At 33.2% G+C, this 23,516-nt stretch overlaps 1 protein-coding gene across 4 annotated transcripts in view; it reads right to left on the bottom strand.

Annotated features, from left to right (window-relative positions):
- CCNT2 (cyclin T2) overlaps positions 1 to 23,516 on the bottom strand; it is a 38,892-nt gene that overhangs the window by 8,742 nt on the left and 6,634 nt on the right. For 2 of the 4 annotated variants that reach the window (XM_063112009.1, XM_063112019.1), the window contains exons 3-7: positions 9,564 to 9,692; positions 7,910 to 7,970; positions 5,415 to 5,477; positions 2,026 to 2,071; positions 263 to 426 (exon numbers count right to left, since the gene is read on the bottom strand). In XM_063112009.1, coding sequence (XP_062968079.1) covers positions 263 to 426; positions 2,026 to 2,071; positions 5,415 to 5,477; positions 7,910 to 7,970; positions 9,564 to 9,692 — 463 coding nt within the window. Of the gene's footprint in view, positions 1 to 262; positions 427 to 1,706; positions 2,072 to 2,205; positions 2,300 to 5,414; positions 5,478 to 7,909; positions 7,971 to 9,563; positions 9,693 to 23,516 lie in introns of those variants that run through there. The other 2 variants (XR_010024651.1, XM_063112028.1) reach the window with 2 other exon arrangements.

Genomic DNA, 23,516 nt, shown 5'->3' with positions numbered 1-23,516 from the left:
ATTATAGTTATGTTTTTAAAGAATTCTTATCTTTTGAATTACAAATTGAAATATTAATAAATGAAATAATATCTGGGATTAGCATCAAAATAACTGCGGGAGGTGTGTATGTTGGACTGGTCAGAATTGACAACTGTTCAGCTGGGCAATGGGCATAGGAATTTACTATTTTTCAAATTTATACAGAAGTAGATACAATTTTTCCATAATAAAAAGTTTAAGAAATATTTTCAAAGTAAAAAGATTTCTTTTCTCTACTCACCATCTAGTAATTCTAAAGTAACTGTAGGATCCACATATTCCCACCAATGCTTTCCATCAGTTGACACAGGAATCTCCCAATTGGACCATTTGCAAGCCAAATGAATGCATACACATGCTATCACTGTTGGTTTGTACTGAAGACAGAAGGTCGTAAGATGTAGACTGTTGTAGAGCAGGTTTGAAAATGAAGAGCCATAGAAATTCAAATATGTAAAACAAAGAAAAACATTTACCAGTAAGACTATAGCAAAATGATAAAGGTTTTAAGTCTAGAGTACAAAATCTTATTTTATTAAATTAAAAGCTAACGTTATAAGAATTCTAATACTAAAAACAACTATATAGATGAACATTCCCCCTCACCCACACTCCCCAGAGAATTATATTAACATTTTATTAATACTACCAAAATATTAATATTTAAAAATTTTGTTTTTATATCTAAATTCAAACTATTTTATAAAAGGAAGGGAAGATAGTATATTTGCAATAATTGCTATATACAAGTATAGTACTTTAAACTTTTTTTGTGAAATTCATTTCTTTTGTAATGCCATGGCAAAAATGTAAAGAAAAAGACAACTATTTATAAAATCAACAAATTTCAATGTCACATCAAAATCAAGGATGATACCATTTGATGTGGCTTAACAGACATAATTCTTTAGTAAATCAAAGAGAATTTAACACTCATCTATCTGCGTCTTCTTTTCAGCAAAGCCACAAAGAAAACTTACCTTTTGCCAAACAGCTTCAAGGCCCAATGTTGCTAAGTACTACAAAAATACTACCTTTCTCCTTCCACTATATACTAAAAATTGGCATATAACAAGTCACAGCTAGCCTCTTTTAACCAAAGTTTTTAATTTAAGTCTTTTAGTTCCCTCAGTATTCCTAGGGATAGAGGTTAAATCCCAACGACATATATCTGAGAAAATATATTGGTATCTGCCAATCCAAAAATTTAAACAAAACCTATCAGTGTCATAAGAAACTAAGGACCACACAAAGCTGATATGGTCCTCTCTTCCCCAATGACCCACTTAAAAAACAAATTTAAATCATCAATATAATCAATCCAGAACAGAATTATACATTAGATATTAAAGGCTCCTTAAACTATTCTTCCAGTTCAGTTTAAGAATTGATGAAAATGTTTACTGATCAGCCACAGATACCGCTTTTAGCTTTATATAAACTGAAAAGGAAGTAAGTTTTTTTTAAAGTAAAAATTGTATTTATGCAAATCCAGGCACTGATAGGACTTGACTAGTTCTAATTTATTACTAGTGGGAATTATCTAGAAAAAAATCCCGTTACATAAATTTTATTTATTAAAAAAACTTTAATGATTATTTTAAAGTTAAGATTGGATCAATGTGAAAAAAGTTTTAAACTGTCATTTAACTATAATTGTAAACTAGAAATAGCTTTATACTTACCAAGTTGCTCGAATTTCTACGTTAAGTTTAGCTCTTTGTAATCTTTAGCTGCTATTCAGGCTACCAATTTTAGACTTATGCACTCACAAATCGAGAATATGTCATCAGAAAGCACCACTACACTTCACATTGTGCATTTAACCCCTCTGTGCCCAAAGTCCCTTGTACAATACACCGCAAAGCAAACAGGAAGGTACCACCACAGTAGATGGTCCATTCTCCTGTTGCAACAAGGGTAAGAGACACATTGAGGGGGCCCTGCATTAAAGGAAGCTATAGTGTGCTACAACAGTGCAACAAAGAGGGTCAGGATAACAACCTGTTGGTAGCCATGAAATAGGATGTCTGTGCCAAATCCTTGCTTGCTGTAAAAGAAAAGAAAGAAAGAAAAAAAAAAAAAAAACGAAGACAATACTATCAGCTTTAACGTGCTACCATGAAAGTTTTCAACACAACAAAAACTTCAAAGATTTGTACACAAAAAGTAAATTTTACTTACTACTTACAAATATCACAAGAGCGCCATCATTTTCTATACTACTGAAAATCTTCAACAACATTCACTCAAATGTTTCTTGCTATCCCCCAAAGATCTGAGAAACAAGCCGATTTGCTTTTAGCTAGCCAGTTACAAGGGCTAAACTTGTTACTAAGTTAAGCATCTAGTCAGCTAAAAGCTGCAATAAAGCATTCTCCTGGATTTAAAAAAAAAAAAAAAAAAAGAAGAAGAAGAAAAGATTTTGAAGTCTAATACAAAATACAGAGTTGCCTGCCAGACTTAATCCTCAGTCATATTTAAGTTGGCTTAAGTACTTCCAGCAAAACAAAACAGAACAAAACAAACTCCCACCTCCCCAAGACTCAGAGCATAAACTGCTGTTTTTCATTATGCTATTAAGCATCAACAGAATAAACAACCTAGAAACATCGTAAGGGTGTAGACAAAAGAAGCTCCACTGTATTTTTTTCTTTTCTTTAAAATTATGGAATCCAATTAAAGATAACACTCAGAAAAGACATGGGTACTCTAGGGGGAATAAGAATGCTTCATCACTGATCCCCAACAGAACAGCAATTTTTAACTAGTTTCTTAAGACACTGAAAACAGTTTCCCCTCCCCTTCTTTTGCCTCTTATTCTTCCCAACAGGGATGTCCTTGCTATAGTTACTTTCCCCCCCCCCAGTTACATTCATAATCACTGATGTACATTTCCCCTCTGCTCAACTCCATCCCTTTCTAACAGGCCTCCAATGCCTTCCCACCCTCCTCTTTTTTTATTCATGGCACCTGTAATCCCTGCTGCCCCATGTAGATCATCAACCTAAAGGTTTTATAAAAGAGATTTGGGTTTAGCAGAGTTGTGCTAAGGAAGAGTGTCAAAGCATCAGATGTCTTGGAGGCACTGTGACTTAAGTATGCATTCTTTCCTGGTGGGGAGGGAAGGAGAAATCACAGAAGTGAAAGGTCCCTGTAAAATGACATTAGCCAATTCTGTAGCAAAGTAGCATAATATCAACTTTCTCATCTCCAGAGGGGGGACTTCTACAGAAATCAAATTTATTCCCCCTGCCCCGCCCCCAAGAGTCAAAATACATAGAGGGAAGAAAAACTGATTTTAAATTGCCATAGCAGTTTTCACCTAAAAATGTATCTATGTTCAATAATCTATAAACAGGGCCAGCCCCCGTGGCTCGCTGGGGAGAGTGTGGCGCTGGTAGCACCAAGGCCGCAGGTTTGGATCGTATATAGGGATGGCCAGTGTGCTCACTGGCTGAGTGTGGTTCAGGCAACACTGTGCCGAGGGTTGTGATCCCCTTACCGGTCAGAAAAAAAAAAAAAAAAAAAAAGCTATAAACAGTCACCAAGCAACAGACAAATAGAAGAGAAATGTATTTTTGTTAGCTGAAAGTTGCAACAGAGCAAGGGGGGAAAAAAAGAAAGACATCAAACATGAAAGAACATTTTTAAAATGGAGATAGAAACTATAGTTATCTAAAATGTTAGTCAGACAAAATGAAATGAAACATGTATGGCTTGTCAAATTTAAGAATCAGTCACATTTTAAATATTATTAAAAAAATCAGATTTAAATATTTTGTTTTGGATGATATATCAAATTTGTAGTTTTTGTGAATGTCTTAAAATTTAGTATTTAATTTTTCAAACAAACTGACTTCATGTCTCTAGATTCTTTAGATGCAGGAGAGCATGTATAAAAAATATTAAATTTTGATAAAGGATCTGAAGAAGCTGACTCAAATTTCACAAGTAATATATCCTACTAAATTAATGTACATAACTAATATATTAAAACATATATTAGTATCTTCCTTCAACTATTATCTTTCTTCATTAGGCTCTCAATTTAAAGCAAATTATATGGCTCTCCATTATTCTTACAAAGCTTAAGCTTATATACCCTTTTAAATTTTCAGGAAAAGGAAACTATGCTTTTTATTCCCCAAGCTTTTTTCTCAATTCAACATCTACAATTAGTCATCTATACAATTCTATACTATACTGTAATACTGGGGATAAGAATGTGCTATAAAATATATTCATATAACCATAATTAAATATATGCTAGTTGACAATGATAACACGCTACTAGGATCAAAAAACTATAGATGGGATTTTTAGAAGTGCAGTTCTTAACACCACTGTGGTATCAGGCAACAGGTTTTTTAGAATGTAGTATTAACATAATTAAACATTATTTAGGTATAAAATGAATTCAATTTAGAATGAATAAAATGTGAGATTATTTAGCTAAACAAGGCCTTCAAAAACCTTACCAATTTTGTTTAGGAGAAACCTAAAAGGGCCTGGTGGCAAAAGGATAAAACTGCAAAATTTCATTTTCAAAAGGGAAGTAACAGAAAAAGGGATCCCAAGTGGTTGTTATGATTACATAACACTTCAAATGGGAAATAGGAAAGGAGCAGCAGTAGCACAACATGGAACTGTGTAAAAAATATTTCTAGAGATACAACAGATATACAGGATTCATTAACAGGAGTAGAAAAATGTACCACATGCTTTACAAGTAGTAAAGCAAGTAATACAAAAACGTTGTGCTCCTGTTTATAAAAGGCTTAACAGAAGCACATCACAAGCTGTATCATGCTTTATAATTATTTCCTCATTATATACAAAAAGGAAACCATTTTTAGTAATGCTAAGAACTTTGAAAAATGTTAATCAATTTTGTTCAAATGAATATAAGCAAAACATTTCCAAAAATGACAAATGACAAATCTGCTAACAAAGGCAATTTTTATATGAAAAATTTGACGCTGGCTTCAAAATTCTTAAAATGTTATCACTTTTTAAGAAGTCAATGAAAAGTCTGACATAAACCAGAAATTAGCCTTACTTTCTTCACCTATGCACTAATGGCCTACATCTTAAATATTAACTAAAATGGGACTGGCATAGCTCAATGGGGGTAGGGACAGTCCTAATTTGGAAGCCTTCCAATTTTTTAGTGAAATGAGATTTTCACCTAAAGGAAGCTAATGCACCAGGTAGATCACAAATAGAAGTAGATAAATAAGTAGATGCACTAAAAAATAATGCTTCAAAATGACATTTCTCCCATTTTAATAAAACTCAACAAAAGGCTAGAAGAACAAAATAGAATCCAAATCAATTATAGATGATAAAAACCTTTAATACTTATCTTAAAAGTTTCAAAGATCACTTACCTCTTACTAACTGGGTACATTTCACCACATCTGTGTGTGGATGTTCAATGGTGATCTCAAAACCTGAAATGATAAGCACTTTTTTCCCAATCACCACTACAATACTTGCCTGAGAAATGCCATTCAGCACACAACCATAAATATATATTCTTCATTATTAAAAAATCCAAAGACAAAGTTAAAGTTTCTCATTAGTGATATGCTCATTATATCTCTAAAGATGAGAAATAATTTCTTCTCAAATACAATGTCCCGATTTTGAAAATAACAAAGTTATTTAAAGATAAGGGTAACATTTATTCAAAAATCTAAGTTATTATTAATTTAGGATTATCCTCAAGTTAAAAACAAATTAAAATCATGGCAAATACAATTATTAAGCTGGACCCATAGTAAAATCTTGAATTTAACTATGTAGTTAAATCTTTCTTAATATTCCAAATCTTTCTTAATATTCCAAATCTTTCTTTCAGAAGATGTGGAAAGAACATTTTTCATAAACATAACTGTTGGACCACAAGGTAGAAATGAGCTTTTAAATGATATGGTCCCCTTACATTTTACTATGCATTAGATCAAAGGATTTCAACCAGTTAGTTTATAACTACACTTCATTAATAATTAAAATCATTTGGCAACTGAACCACATAGGTCTCAAGATTCTTCAAATTGTTGTTTCTAAAACCAAAGATGAGATGTTGAAAAGCTTTCAATGTCCAATCATCCCTTAGGATTGGCAGGGTTTTTGTTTTTTATTAAAAGTAGAGATCACATCTAGTGCCTTCAGAAGCAGTAAGTGAACAAAATCCTAACAAATGGGTAATCTGGATTTATACAGTTGTCGTGTGGTCTGTTTATATGCTGGTACTTCAAAAACAGAATTAAAAGACAACACAAATGTTTCCATGGACTTTTTGAAGACTCCTCATATTTCTACTGTAATTAAACATGCAAATAATACTTTAAACAAACCCACAGAGGCATATCTCGTAAGTTCTAATGTTCCCCTAAAAATAATACTATTCATTCTCCATATTTAAGAATGTATAATAAACAATATGAATATTACACAGTGATTTTTTGTTTTGGCAGCTGGCCAGCAAGCATGGTGATCCAAACCTTTGATCTTGGTGTTACAAGGCTGCACTCTAACCAACTGAGCTAATTGGCCAGCCCCACATGATGATTTTATATAATAAACAGTAACTACACAGTATTTTAATATAATTTTTCATTTTCAATTTTTATTATCACATAAATGTTTGCAACTTTTCATAAATTTCTGTAATTTTGTATAATAAAACAATAACATGCCAAATCACTGGACCTGGAGGGGATAAGATTCTTTTATTTTTCTATCTTTTTACTTTATAAAAACTTCAAATAAGTTATATGTATTTCAAACAAGATACTTTTGAAATAAACTCAATCTGTCATTATAGAAATCTGATTTATTATACATCTGTTTAACATTAGAAATGGAGTAGTAAATAAAATAAAAATAACTAAGGGCCGGCCCATGGCTCACTTGGGAGAGTGTGGTGCTGATAGCACCAAGGCCAAGGGTTCGGATCCCTATATAGGGATGGCTGGTTAGCTCACTTGGGAGAGCATGGTGCTGACAACACCAAGTCAAGGGTTAATATCCCTTTACCAGTCATCTTAAAAAACAAAAACAAAAACAAAAAACAAAAAAACCCCACCAAAACTACAAATTCACAATGTAAGGCAGATATTATTGCACCTCCACAGAATGGAGGTAGAACAGATAAAGGAACTTTGCTCAAGTTTACAAAGCAAGTCAAAGGCCTACAGATTTAAACTCATATCTCCCCAAAACCCATGTTCTTCCTACCACACCCTATTAGGTTCTTCCAGAATTAAAAAGAGGGACTTCAAAGAGTTTGTGGAAAAACAGAATTTAAAAATAATATGAACCTTTCAGTGAATTTTTTGAAGCACCCTTGTATATGATTTTAGGTAAGTCATAACCTTCTTAGGCCTCAATTTCTTTATCAGTAAAGTGTAAGGTTAGAGTAAATGAACCTGGCATACGAAGATGTAACTTTTAGAAATGGATGATCAACATTTAGATAATTACTATGTCACACTAAGGACCATATGATATATTCATTAAATACTGACTATAAACTTTAGGACAGCAAGGACTGCCGTGTATGTTTGTATACATCACAATCACATGCAACAGCCCTAAAGGACCATTTTATTCTCCAGTGCAAACTCAGAGTGAAGCATAGTGTTTCCATTATCTGAAAACCTAAGAAATCATACTGAAGGCTACGTTTATCATTTAATTAATTATGCCACATGAAACTACAGTTTAGAAAAAGTGTCCTTATAACAAGGCAGTAATATCCTGGTCCAAAACCTGTTTTAAAATAACTCCCTTTAAATAATAAAATTTTTTAGAAATCTTTCCATTTATTTAGAATACTGCATTGAAGAACACAAAAATATGTGACGTAAATACGTACCTAGTGTTTGTAGCATTATGGTTTCAAGTAAAACCAGTTCTTGAGTCTGTTGAAGGTAAGCCTGCCAGACAAAAATATTAAAATGCTTAAACATAACACTACTAGACTACACAACCATCACATCTCACGAGAATTATATATTGATTACAAAAGAACCACAGTAGTTTGGGAAAATGGGGGAAATAAATAGATGGTGATAGAGAAAACCTATTTTCTGTGACAATTCTAAATTGAATTAGTTTCTAATATAGGATATATAAACAAAAGACAAAAGAATCAATCTAAAGGTAGTAATATGAAAGGGGATAGGTAAATTGAAAAAAGGACATCTACAGTCTATACAGTAAAATGTACTCAGGCATTGGTGCTTTAAGACACATTAAGGGCAGGAAGCACCAAGCCAAGAACATCAAACCCAAATTTGCCTTTCAGAAAAAGGCTTATGAACCCACTATCGGACATTTCATGTGGTAATTCCTTGAAAGTCGCAGTAAGTCAGTGAGTTATTTTTAGAATTAAATTCCCCTTCTTAGGAAAGACAAATCAAAACAAAACCTCAAATCTCTAAATTTCAGATATAAAATACCAAAATAATATATCATACACCTATGGAGACATAAATACCAGAGAATCTTCTTTCTCAATTTCAAGAAATTATTTTCCAATTACTCTAGGAATAAAGGATATGAAAAATTTACTGCCATCTCATTCTTAGATCACGCCAATTGAGCAAGTATAAGGAGATAATATATTACATATAAATATTTATTTTTGTAAGAATATATTGCTAAACTCAGAGAGTGAAAGTACTTGTAATTTTATTTATGCTGCATTCTGAAAGATCATTGAGCTGATTTTTAAAACATTTCTATTATTTGAACAATACCAAGTATTCACAAGAAATAATTCTGAATTTTTAAAGTTAATAGAAGCTACAAGAACTATCTTCGAATAATCATCAATTCCCTATTATTTAACAGCTACATTAATATTTTACTCCAAAGCTAACATCTATGATAAAACCTGTCATTAATAAAATCAGATATACTTCCATCAAACTTAAATTAATCTGGACTTTAAACCTGACGTAAATCAAACTGAATTAATATGATTTGGTAGTCATTCAGTGGATAAAGTTTCCTGATAAAGTAAATGACTTAAAACAGGAATACTAGAAAAATGATTTTACAGGTCTACAATTCTAGCTTCCATTTTAAAATGTCAGAAAATTTTTAAATGGTGTTTCTAGTAAGGTCTATTTACATGTTAACAATAAAAAAGTTGTTTGGACACTAGCATTACTCTTTAGAAAAATTAAAATACAATTTCATTTAAGAGAGTTATTTATCTTCTGGTCACAACTACACCTGGCCAATGGAAATGATATGACTTACCCTCTACATATATGACAAGTTTGCTGTGAGAATAAACAACAAAATGTAAAACTTATAAGTACCTTGAATTAAAGCTTTATTTAATTCAGAATGATATACAAATTCATGAACATACATAAAATATTTGTCAGATTGCTTCTTGGTATTACATTCTAAAGTGGTAATAAAAATAAGGAGTATTTGGAAGGCAACACTAATTAAAATGTCTTATGAAAAAGTTTCAAATTCATAAAAAAAACAAAAAACGAATTTTTACATACTTCCGATTTAGTATCCAGTAGTGGCTCTAGGGGATGAAGACAAGCATGTGCTACTTTGATAACATGTTCAAGTTTTCGAGCCTGTTCTTCTACTTTCGCAGCCAAAAATAATGCAGTAGGTGATATTATCTGTAGAAAAGATAAAAATTTGGTGATGTAAAAACAAATACATTTTGAAAAAACCCTCTATTTTCTAAAAGGGCAGGCATGCAAGGAAAGAATGCAATATTAATAGTATGAACTGTGAGTTGGGCTATGACAAGATGGATGAGTTTTAATACAATATTCATTAAACAGAACTTAGTTATCAGTCTATGAAATCTGTTTTACTTGTTTTGCAAGTAGAACAGCAAAGGGGAAAAGGAAAAAGACTTTAAGGGAAAGTTTAAGTAATATTAATTTGCACATTGTGGAGGCAAAGAAAAAAATGACGCAAGCAAAATGATGACACCATAGCTTAAAAAAAACCAAAAATAAATAAATAAATAAATAAAAATAAAAAGAAGCTGGCCAGTTAGCTCAGTTGGTTAGAGTGCAATGTTACAGAACCAAGGTCAAGGGTTTGGATCCCCATACCGGCCAGCTGCCCCCCCCCACCAAAAAAGATGAGAAGTGGGTAAAAAGTATACCCATTTTACTCCCTTTTTGAGGTACTGTCACTACTTTCTAGTGCTCTTTTAAACCAAGCAATGATTCATTTTGTGGCTATGAGCTACACAACCTTGTTTAAAGGACAGAAAAAGGATTTATAGGGCAAAATAAGAAGTGAATTCTGAAAATGATATTGCTACCTAATATTTCTATTACCTTACTACAGCAATAATAAAAGCAGCTAAAAAAAAACCAGGGTATAAACATGTAATATAAACCAACAGTATAAACTTTGCCAGTCGAAGATCCAGAAATTAGCATTTTTTTAGTTTAGTACGTTAGGTTCTTGGCATAGAGGTACAAGAACACAGCACTACAAAGATATTAAAGCAGAGAAACACTAGTTTAGAATAAATATTTACCCCCAAATTAGTAATAAACCAAGCTGCTGACTCAGAAAACAGGCATACTTTAAATTCAAATAACATTTTAAGATTACATACAAGAAATTTCTCAGGAAGGTAATTTCTAAATGTCAAGATTCAGGTACCTATTTTTTAAGAGATGAACATCTGAGTCTCACTATATCTCGGGGGTCCATCAATCAGTATACAGAAACGGTGCCAAAAGGGAGGTGGAGAGAGGCATAAGTCATGTAACCACATGATTTGGGTAGTTGACATGAGGAGAAAATTCTGATAAAGAGAAGGTGGATTCTTTCCTCTGAGAGCTTTTAAAACATGACATGAAATTTAATCACTGAATTTTAGATCTGAAAGGGACCTTCCCTAGTCCAAATGTATTTGCATATGAATAAATGGAGTAAAAATGACTTCAAGAAGTTCTCTTTTTGCTGTATAAATCTTTAAAACATTCCTAAAATACAGTTGAATTTGGCTCCCAACAACCAGAAATAACGTTAACGTAAAAGGACTGAATAATTTCAACTTGGACTTTCAACTTATTTCCTCCCTTTAAAATTAAAACAAGGAAAAGACTAGAAAAACTGAGAATGCTCCAAAGAGTAACTTAGTCTAGAAGTAGCTTGAACACAGAAACTTGAGTTATACATTTGTGTTCCCATTATCTAGCATTGTGTGGCTGCTGCTCAATGTGTTTGCTGAATGAGATGTGGATAATAAATACATAAATAGAAAAGCACCAGTATTAAATTCAAAGTACGCCAAATGCCACAATAAAAATCTAAGAGCCAATGTCAATGTAAGAAATTCAAGAAACACTCAATAAAATGAAGACACTCTCAGTTTCCCATAATCTCTCATTTATTATCTTGTTCCTGTCTAAGTGGGGAATGGCTAATGTAGCCTTCAAAGGCTAAAACTATTTATCAAAGAGTGAAGTAAAAGAGGCTCAAGTGAAATGCCAAATTAGACTGAATTTAATACTTAAACTTCCTTCCTAATTGCCAGATGATCCAGAATTTCTGTTACTTGCCTAAAAGGCACTTGCAAGTCTCCAATGAACTTTTCTTGGTAAAATCTACGATTCCCATCATAGCTCTTCAAACTTTCAGTAGTAGTGGCAACGATAAGCCTCAATATCAAAAAATACTTTCAAATTACAGATTGTCTCCTTAGAAGATGGCCTCAAAGGAAAGAAAGAACATGTACTAATGATTCTAAAAATCTGTAAAAATAAAAAAAATTAAGTATCCAGGGAGCCAAAGCAGTGATCTTCAGGGTAGATTCCTGGTTTATTTACCCACACTCCTCACAGAAGTCTTTCTGTTCCCTCTAACAGGGCTCAATTCTCACCCTCCTCCAGTGCAACACTAATACCCAACACTCTTCCAAAGTTCCTGGTGAAATCCACTAACTCCATTCACATTTCCTCCTCTACAGCCTGCAAACACTTTACTCCATCAGGGCTGTAAAAACAAAACAAAACAAAACACCTTTTTAGATAAATACTTTGTAAATATCCACGTGAGGCTTTAATTTTAAAGATGACTAAGGAAGGTGATCAAACTAGGTACTACTGCTTTTTGTATAGAAGACTGATTTTGTTACATGGTTTAAAAGAATTCCAAAAGTTTTGGGAAACAGAAATATTACTAGTGGTCTGTGGCTTTTGAAGGCAATAAACATTCATTGGCACATGTAAACTTGGTTCTCCAATTATTGGAGAAGGAGTACAGATAGCTTGGTTTAAGTGACCAAACAATTCAAACTGAGGTTCGATTCACCAGAGACAGGGACTGTTCACTACCTATTTACGTGTTCTGGTATACAGTTTAATAAACTTTCTCAAATTACTATAACTAAAAGGAAGAAAACTAAAGGGAAACTGATTTTTAAACAGCATCCAGAGTTTGTTACTCTAGCAGATGTATAACTATTTCAAGGGAATGTTACATTCTCAAAACAAGACAAATTTCTACAGAAATACACCACACAAATCACGGAGAGGGGGAGGAAGAGGTGATGAAGCCAGCTGTAGCACAGTAGTCAGACTGTCTCAAAGGAATCCTGGCTCTGTTATCTGACTAGCCTAGGCAAATTACTTACTCTTTGTGGTACAGTTTCCGCATCTGCAGATTGGGAGAAATAGTACCTACTTATATAAAGTTGTGGTGATAATTAAATGAACCAATATATGTAAAGAACTTGGAACAGTGTCCCCTAGTAATATGACTAAAATATTATTACTACTATGTTGAAAATTAAACAATTGTGTTAGTGTCAATCTTAAATTTAAAAAGTCATCTAACAAACTTTTAAATAATTCTTTCCTTTTTTGTTCACCATCTTTCTTCCACAGTTAAACTCAATTCCTTAAAGGTTTTGTTGCAGTCCTAACTAAACATATTTCAGCAGTGAACTTAATGACACTTGACATTACTTCAATGATTCCCCATCTCCTTTTCTATTTCTTTATGTTTCCATTCCTACCTCTTGATCTGACTCCCTCCCTTCTCTATCTTTTCTCCTCCTGCCCATTCCTGGCTGCTGTCTCCCCTCTTTGCTCATGATGCCTTCACTGCTGACATTCTTCACTCTCCATTGCTGGCTTCAATCTTGATAGTTGGAGGCAAGGTCAGGTTGAATTAACAAAAAATCTATGTAATTACTATGCAACCAAAGATGACTGTATCAGCCAGTTTCAAATGAGTCATTCTGGTCCTTATTCAACTAGCCATAGCTGTTTTACTACTCTTCAACTTTAAATCTCCTAAACCCGAAAGGCCCCAACGAAGCAAAGGAAAGGCTTCCAAATTTGTTTTATATTTGCTAATGCATTACCAACAGGCTAGGCTCATTCTAATCGTTCATCTTTAGGTATCATAGGCTGGTGAAACCATTTCTCCCCTGTCCTTTAACTGCCCTGAACATGTCCTGCCCTCACCTAAGACTAGAATAACTATTTTCAGTGCCTTGAAAAGGGCTTCATTAATAAATATCCAGCTAGCTCTAGCTGTCACAGCTAAAAATTTGGAAATTACTTTCCTCAGGCAATAGTTTAGGAAAAGTGGTAGTCGTATAACCTTAGTAAAGGCTCACAGAAAGAAGGTCTTAGAATAAGAAAAAGGAAAAAGTAGAACTCAGGTATGAGGAAAGACAAGGGAGGTACAGTCCTCAACAAATAAGTAGAATAAATTAAAATGCCCATTTGTTAATAGCAAAGATAATCAAGCTTGAATCAATCAAACCAAAATTCGAGCACAATGTTAAAAGGTGGTTTAAATCCTTAACTCTGTTGTACTGAAAACACTGACATTATAGTATTTACAGTAATTAACTCAGCTTGGCATTTTAATTGCTTTCTTACCCATATAATTATATGAGTGAAATACTATCACACAAAAAAATTTATATTGAGAATTTAAAAAATCTTCAGGCTGCATGTTATTTGGGACATCTAATTACATTTGTAGGGGAGTTGGCTTAATAAAAGCTGACAAATACTAGTATACAGAATTGCTGAAAAGCAGTACTGATTAAGAGAATAAGGCTTGATTTCCACAGAACAATTACATTATATTTAAACAACTTATTGAATATGCGTAACACAATCTGGCATTTTAAAACTTATTTACTGGGGAATACCTCAGCATTATGAATTTGCTTCTAAAATGAAAAAGAAAATCAACTTATAAATTTAAAGTATACTTAGCATTTCATAGTTAAGTCTCTACTCTCCCTTATATAGACACAGCTCCTACCAGCCCACAATAAACACTCAAAAATACTACTCTCATATAGTATTGTGAAACAAGGATGTTAACACTGTACAGATATTCAAATATTCTACACAATTCTTAAAAAAGGTGACTTTTTTTCAGATGGCTTACTGTGAAGATGGCATACTCCCCAAATTTAAACACAATCCCTACCAAAATCTCAGCTTCCTTTTTTACGCAGAAACTGACCAGCTAATTCTAAAATTTGTATGGAAACACAAGAAACCCAGAATAGCCAAAAAACAATCTTGGAAAAGATCTAAATTGGAAGTCTCATACTTCCTGAATTCCAAAGGTTATGACAACAGGTTTTTGGGATGCTCAAGGCATTTTGCTTGTTGACTTTCTGGAGGGCCAAAGAATGGTAACATCTGCTTATTATGAGAGTGTTTTCAGAAAAGTTAGCCAAAGCTTTAGCAGAGAAACACCTGGGAAAGTTTTACCACACAGAGAGTTTCTTCTCTACCATGACAATGCTCCTGCTCTTTCCCCTCACTAAACAAGGGCAATTTTGTGAGACTTTCAATGGGAAATCATTAGGCATCCATCTTACAGTCCTAATTTGGTTCCTTCTGACTTCTTTTTGTTTCCTAATCTTAAAAAAAAACTTTAAAGGGCACCTATTTTTCTTCCGTTAATAATTTTAAAAAGACTGCACTGACATGGTTAAATTCCCAGGACCCTCCATTCTTTAGGGATGGACTAAATGGCTGGTATCATCGCTTACAAAAATGTCTTGAACTTGATGGAGCTTATGTTGAGAAATAGTTTATATTTTTTATTTTTATCTTTTAATTCTATTTTTTCATGAGCTTTTTGAAGTCCCCTCTTTATATAGATCATAAAAGAGAATTGAGAATCCAGAAATAAATCCTTATGCTTATGATCAACTAATTTTCAACAAGTGTCAAGACAATGCAGTAGGGGAAAGAATAGTCTTAACAAATGATGCTAAAAAAAAAAAAAAAAAAGAAATTGAATCCCTTCTCTATACCATCCACAAAAATTAACTCAATCATGGATCTAAATGTAAGAGCTAAATATGTAGAACTCTTGAAGAAAACAGAAATAAATCTTCATGACCCTGGATTAGGCAAAGGTTTCTTAGGTTATGACATCAAGAACACGAGTGATAAAAGAAAAATATTAATAAATTGGATGTTTGTACTGCAAATAATAACATCCAGAAAGTGGGGGGGGGGGGGGGGACAGAATGGGAGATACCACTTCACACCCACTAGGATGGCTGTAATAAAAAAAGACAGACAATTTTATGCGTTGCAAAAGATGTGGAGATACTGGAACTTTCATACATTACTTGTGGGAAGGTAAAATGGTGTGACTACTTTGGAAAACAGGTTGGCAGTTCCTCAAAATGTTTTCAAAAAGCTACCCAAGATTAGTGTCTAGAGGTACCATACAACCCAGCAATTCCACTTTCATGTATATACCCAAGAGAAATGAAAATGCACATCCATATAAAAACTTGTACATGAATGTTCATGGCAGCATTATTTATAACAGCCAACAAGAGAAGTCAACCCAAATGTCCATCAACTGATAAATGGATAAACAAAATGAGGTATAGTTACATGATGGATGAAATATTATTCTGCAGTAAAAATACAGGCTATACCATGGATGGATCTTGAAAACATCATCCTATGTGAAAGATCATATATCGCATGATTCCATTTATATGAAATGTCCAGAATAGTCAACTGTATGGAGATAGATTTTAATTAATTTAAAATTTCAATTAATTTAATCCTGATTAACTTTAATTTAATTTTAATTTTGAAGATTTATTAGATCTCTTTCATATAGATTTAGTGTACGTACACTAAATCTATTTAAAGGAAAACAAAAGCCTAATCACAGCACAATAAATACTGGTAAACAATATGCATCTTAACTACATGTAACATTATTACACATTTGTTAACTTAAAAGTAGAATTAGGTTTTGTTTTTAGAATGTACATACTATATCCATTTCTTAAAAAGCAATTAACTTTTGGCACTTAAATTATGCAATCACTTTAGAAAACCATTAATTTGCTTGTTTGGTTAACAAATATAATTTGAACAGATATTTATGTCTACACAGAGCAAACCATTTCATTAATTCAAACAGCTACTCATATTAGGCACTCAAAACACCAATCACTGAGCTAGAACAATACAAAATATCTAAAACACCTACCTTGGAATGGGGGGGCTTGGAAAAATCTGGTATTCTCCCTAAATCACTGCACCACTTAAAGACTGCCTCTAAATCCTCAGAATTTCCTTCTCCTGCCCTGTCAGCTATTCTTTTTCAAGAACGGAACTGTATCTGTTTTTATAATTTTGAGATTTTTGACCAGAAAAGAATCATCTTCCCCATTTTTTTCAACTTCTAAATGAGGCCTGTTTAAAATCAGTTTCAATGTCCATGTTTGCCTATAGAACAAGTTACTACAGTGTGACCCCAAGTTACTTTACTGTTAATTGATACAAATGTTGATATCCCAAACCAGCACTGTCAAATAGAAACATAATACAAACCACAAATATAACTTAAAATTTTCTAATAACCATGTTAAAAAATAAATAGGGGAAATAATTTTACGTATTTTATTTACCCCAATAACATATAATCAATATAAAAACTATTAAAAGTGATTTTATATTTTTCCCATGTTAATCCTTCAAAAATTTGGTATTTTACAATGACATCATAACTCAATTCAGATGTTAATATTTCAACAAAGTGAAATGCAGTTCTACCAAAACAAAAGTAGTATTTAACAGGAAATTATTTTTCGCTGCTTGAATTTTTATTTTTATTTTTTGGCAGCTGACTGGTATGGGGATCCAAACCCATGACCTTGGTACACTGTTTGGATTTTAAAATTTTAAATTAATTAAAATTTATTGTAGTGCAGTTCCTCAGTACACTAGCCACATTTCAAGTGTTCAGTAGTTACATCTAGTTAGTGGCTGTCATATCAGACAGCACAGGTTTAAACCCACAGTAGGCATTCTGAACACAATGAAACAGATGAAAATGTATCAAATGTTCACAGGTATCACAAAATAGCTTAAACTGATTACTGTTCCTAGCCATTTCCACATCACACCCACATCAGACAGACAAGTTTAAAGTAAACCATTAAGTATTTTTTTCCTCCTCTGCTAGTGTATATATCCCCAAGGGAAAGTGCTATTTATGTCTTATTTATTTACAAGAATATAAATCCCATATTTGGATATGGCTTGTTACATTACTATGTTTCTCAACGTTTGTGGAATAATATGATCATATTGTCATACAGTCCCGGAACAAATGTGCTAAGGCCACCTTTGAAAGATATAAACTATCAAGACTACCAACATACATGTATCTGTCTATGTGTACAGAAAAGGTATGAATTATTTAAACATTTATAATTATTTAGTTAAAAAAAACCTTAAGCTGCTTCACGAAGACTTCATAAAGACTTGTATAATACAAAGTTACTACATTCCAGTCAACATACCTGTAATTAGGCAGTTATTTTGAAACTGCTGTGTTTCAAAATAACATTTAATGTTTTAAAGGAAATTTTCTAGAGATGTTTTTATAATCAATTTGAGAAAATCAGTCAATTATATCACATACTTTGTAATGTCTATCAATAAATGAACTTTCCCAGATGGGTCATCTTCATTTAACAGAACAAATTTCAAGTGACTTAACTCTCTCTCTCTCTCTATATATATAAAAAAAAAAAGACCTCAGCTTCCTAGGATTTATACCTATTAAGTATATTTAAAGGATAGCCTTCTGCAGCACCACTGCTGGAAAAGTGTTATCATCTCCTATTCCCATACAAAAACAGAGCAACAAGATAGCAAAACAAAACCACATGGATATTTACAACCAAACCACATGACAGGGCACTCCTAAGAAAATATAAACGGGTGAAGACAAAACAGGTTACTGTGCAACCACAATATCTAGCATCTGACATACAGCAAGAAACAAAGGGAGGCAATGGGTATATGCTAAACCTGATCACCGAAGAAACTCAAAAGAACCAACAGGGATTCATTGGAAAACATGGCAAGCCAATTTAAGAACAGCACCTAAAACTGGGAGGTGTTTTGCCAGTCTAATAAATAGGTGAATGCAAGAAGCCTACAGTAGGGCTTTAAAGGGGTGAAGCTAACTTCTACGAACTTTTGAAACTGATCTCCAAGGTTCTCTTCCAGGATTTCATATTGAAGAGAAATGTCTGTAAGCAAAAGCACAATGGCAGGAAAGGGACAAGGTAAAGGGAAGATAAAAATGTGGAGGGGAACAGAGCCAGGAAACCTCAGAAACCAAGCCGCCACATTTCTGAATATTACATGAAAATAAGAAAAAAGGGGAGCTCTGTGAAATTAGAGAAGCTACTCTGAAGCACATTTCTTTCTTAGAGTTCAGGAAAGTTAATTTCTCACAAAACAAGTAACAGCAGAGAGAATATTTAGTTCACACAAAGATTCAATAAGAAAAAACTTGAGAAGGTGTGCCTAAAGCAACAGAATCACGCTACAAAAAATCAATAAATAGTTGCTGGGGAAACAATACCCACACACAACAGAATGAAGATGGAACCTTACTTTACAGCACATACAAAAATTAACTTAAAATGGATCAAAGATGTAAACATAAGAACTAAAACACAGAGGAAAGAAAAGCTTCATGGTACTAGATTTGGCAATGATTTCTTAGATGGTACCAAAAGCACAGGCAACAAAAAAGAAAAAGTAAATTGGACTTCATTAAAATTGGACTTCTCAAATTTTGTGCATCAAAAAAGTGAAAAGACAGCCCACATAATGGGAGAAAACATCTGCAGATCACATAGCTTATAAGAAATTACCATCCAGAATATATAAAAAAACTCCTACAACTCAACAACAAAAAACCCAAACTGAATTAAAAAATTGACACAGAACCTGAATAGACATTACTCCAAAGAAGATATTCAAATGGCCAACAAGTACATAAAAAGATGCTCAATATCAGCCGTCATCAGGGAAATGCAAATTAAAACGAAGACAAGATACTACGTCATGCCAGTTAGAATGACTGCCATCAACACCAATAAAAACAAATAAACAAATAAAAACAAGTGTTGGTGAGGATGTGTGGAAACGGGAACCCTTGTACTTTTATGGTGGCAATGTAAAATGGTGCAACCACTGTGGAAAACAATATGGCAGATTCCTCAAAAACTTAAAAATAGAATTATCACATGATCCAGCAGTTCCACTTATGAGTATATACCAAAAAGAGTTGAAAGCTGGGTCTCAAACAGGTATTTGTACACCCATGTTCACAGCAGCATTATTCACAATAGCCATAAGGTAGAAACAATCCAAGTATCCACTGATGAACGAATGGATAAACAAAATGTGGTATATACATACAATGAAATATTATTCAGGCTTAAAAAGGAAACTGACACATACCACAACATGGATGAACCTGGAAAATATTATGCTAAGTGAAATAAATCAGTCATAAAAGTCAAAAACTGTATGATTCCACTTATAAGTGTAGTCAGATTCACTGACGAAAAGTATAATGGTGTTGTCAGGGGCTGGGAGCAGTCAGGGATGGGGAATTGTTTACTGGGCAGAGTTTCATTTTGGGAAGATGAAAAAGTTCTGGTGGTGGATAGTGGTGATAGCTGCGCAGCAATGGTAATGTACTTAATGCCACTGAACTGTACACTTAAAAATGATTAAAATGGTAAATTTATGTGTATTTTACCCCCCCCCAAATTAAAACTTTAACACACCTCCAAACAAATGGACATTTGGAAAATAATTCAAAACACAAAAGAATATAAGTAAAAAAGATTTGAAATCACAATGAAAAGAGCACACCAAGCACTTGACTATATCAACCCAGAACAACCGACATAAAAATGTACTATGTTTGTAAAATTACTGGATTTTAAATCCTTTGGCCATTTAGGCAAAAACAAATAAAAGAAAATTAGATCACCAGCAAACTGCCAGCAATGCTTTATGCCTGGGGAAAAAAAAAATAGTAGTTATATATTTAAGATACCCAAGGAAAGAAAGCATAGCCAAAAATATCATATACACAAAACTGATCTTCAACGTAAAGAGCACAAACTATTATCCATGTGCAAGGATTCAGAGAATACTGTTTCCATGATCTTCAAAAGAATGTCAGATAATCAAAATGAATAGAGACTTAACTGGTAGTGAGTAATAAACCTACAAAGGTACTTCAAAAAGTTCATGGAAAGATTTTTTATTGTTTTTTTAATTCTATTTTCCCACGAAATTTTTGAAGTGCCCTTGTATAGTTAGTTGCCAAACTAAGTTTAAATGAAGATCAAAAAGGAGAGCTACAATGGTTATTCAAGATAATGTACATAGAGTACAACTTTTAAAAACCAGGAGAGAAGGGGGAGAGCAAAGCAAAATTAAACTCTTCTTGGTAATTATAATGGTAGTGGTAGTAATGCTATTCTGAGATTTATTTGTGCAATGTGGGATTAAATTAATGAGTGATTATGGAATACTTGAATTCTATCATCCCACATTCTTGAGAAATAGGATTTTTGGTGTGGGGGAAAAAAAGGTGAGTGAGATGTAGTACAGAAGAGGTTAAGTTTAAAACCCTGTTGTCTTGAATCTGAATGAACTCATGAGGAATTTTAAGTATTTAAAAATAAATATATGAAAAAGTACAGTAAATATATACATATATTTCACATAATAAGAGGGGTCTTCGAAAAGTTCATGGCAAGATTCTTATTTTTTCACAAACTTTTTGAAGTACCCTTAATCTACTTAATGTGTAAATGATTACAATATAGACTGAGTACCCCTAATTAGAAAAGTGCCAAAATCTAAAACTTTCAATATGATGCTCAAAGGAAATGCTCACTGGAGTACTTTGGGTTTCAGATTTTCAGATTAGGGATGCTCAACTGGTAAATATTCTACAAGTACTCCAAAAACTGAAAAAAAAAATCTGAAATCTCAAACAATTCTGATTTCAAGCATTTAGGATAAGGAATACTCAACCTGTAATAAACATTAAATATGCCAACATGCATAGTTAATATCTATATATGTGTATTTACTACACTATATATTTCCTTTATATTTCAATATATATTTCCTAGCTGTGCTCACTGAAGATGCCTAGAAACATTGACCAACATAGTAAACCATATAAGCATCACTAATGACCAGGCTGTAGTCCTGAAATAACTCTTCCTACTAAAAGAAAGCAGCTTTTCTTAAAGAAATGGCCAATCCTAGCTCTGAAATCTTCTGGAGCAGAAAATTTATAAGATGATCCTGGAATATCTTGTCATAATAGATAGTGAGGAAGCTATTCAAGATTACTCAGGTCTGGGCCGAGCCTGTGGCACACTCGGGAGAGCACGGCGCTGGGAGCCTGGCGACGCTCCCGTCGCGGGTTCGAATCCTATATAAACGGCCGGTGCACTCACTGGCTGAGTGCCGGTCACGAAAAAAAAAAAAAAAGGCAAAATAAATAAAATAAAATTCCCTTAAAAAAAAAAAAAAAAAAAAAAAGATTACTCAGGTCTACAGTTACCATATGATCTAGCAGTTGTACTCCTGGGTATATACCCAAGAGAAATCAAAATATACATGTTCATACAGAAGCTTGTACATAAAATGTTCATATCATCAATATTCATAATAGCTAAAAAGTGATTAACAACCCAAATGTCCATCAATAGACAAATGGATTAATCAAACATATGAATGGATATCTAAAATGTGGTTGGCTGGATGGTTAGCTCAGCCTGGTTAGAGTTCAGCCTTATAACCCCAAGGTCACTGGTTCAGATCCTCCTACTGGTCAGCCACCAAAAAAAGAAAAAAAAAAAAAAAAAAAAAAGTGGTATGTCTATACAGTGGAATAATGGGTAGTTAGCAAGAAAAATAAACAAAATAATGTTACATACTACAATACAGTTGAACCTTGAAAACATCATGCTAAGTGAGAAAAGTCAATTCACAAAGGACCACATATCGATGATTCCTTTTATATAAAATGTCTGGAATAGTATGGAGGAAGAATGGGGAGAAGTGGCTAGGAGATGTGAGGTAATGAAGATTTTTAAAACTGATGCACAACTCTGAATATACTTAAAAAAACCCCAATGAATCATATACTTTCAATGGGTAAAATGTATGGTATGTGAATTATATCTCGAAATGGTGCTTTAAAAATAGGGCAAAAATCTGGTACTTATCCTACATGATATGTACCACTTGAGTCCATACAGTAGATGAATCAAAGTGTTTCAATTTAAAAAATATTCCAATTAATAAATGAAGAAAAAGATGATAGAATTAGAGTATCACCAATTAATGAAAGGATCTAGGCATGAATACCAATAGCTGCTAACACTGTTAAAAGAGACATTAGGTGCCTCCTGATGAAAGAACATTAACTCCACCTATGGTACTGCCAAAGGCATCTAATATGAGTCTGATCAAATTTCTGGATCCAATGGTCAATTTGCAGAGACTGTATGAACAAAGGAACAGGATAAACAGCACCATGACTATACAATCGGCAAAATCCAGACAGGTGGAAACTCTACAGGTCATACACCGTAGGTCCTTCAACATATATAATTTATGTGACAGAACGGGATGGAGAGAAAACCTGCATATTGAAAGACTTAGAAGACATATCAAATTTTCAATAATGGGCAAAACTAAACTATGGTGTTTAGGAATGCAGAGAAGGATGGTTGAACTATAAAGAAACTGAAGAGATTACTATAACAATAAAAACACTGGTTACTTTGTGGAGAAAGGGAAGCGGTTGACATTGGGATCAGCACATGGATACTTCTGGGGTAGTTGGCAACGTTCTACTTCTTGACTTGGGTGGTGGTTACAAGGTTGTCTGTTTCATAACAATTAATTAAGCTATACGTTGTCGAGTGGTTTTGTATGTTTGTGTTTTATTTTCTAATAAAAAGAAAAAACCCCACCTCACATATACACAGTCATACCATAACACTAAAGAACACTAAATAGAATACAACAGGATGTAAGTAGGACCAAAAGCTAATTTCAGAGACAGAAATTTAGAAATGGAGAAGTAGA

This window comes from Cynocephalus volans, chromosome 1 (assembly GCF_027409185.1).
Source record: "Cynocephalus volans isolate mCynVol1 chromosome 1, mCynVol1.pri, whole genome shotgun sequence".
Taxonomy (NCBI): Eukaryota; Metazoa; Chordata; class Mammalia; order Dermoptera; family Cynocephalidae; genus Cynocephalus; species Cynocephalus volans.
The sequence above is the reverse complement of the archived record's forward strand: the minus strand, read 5'-3'. Positions and strand labels throughout refer to the sequence as shown.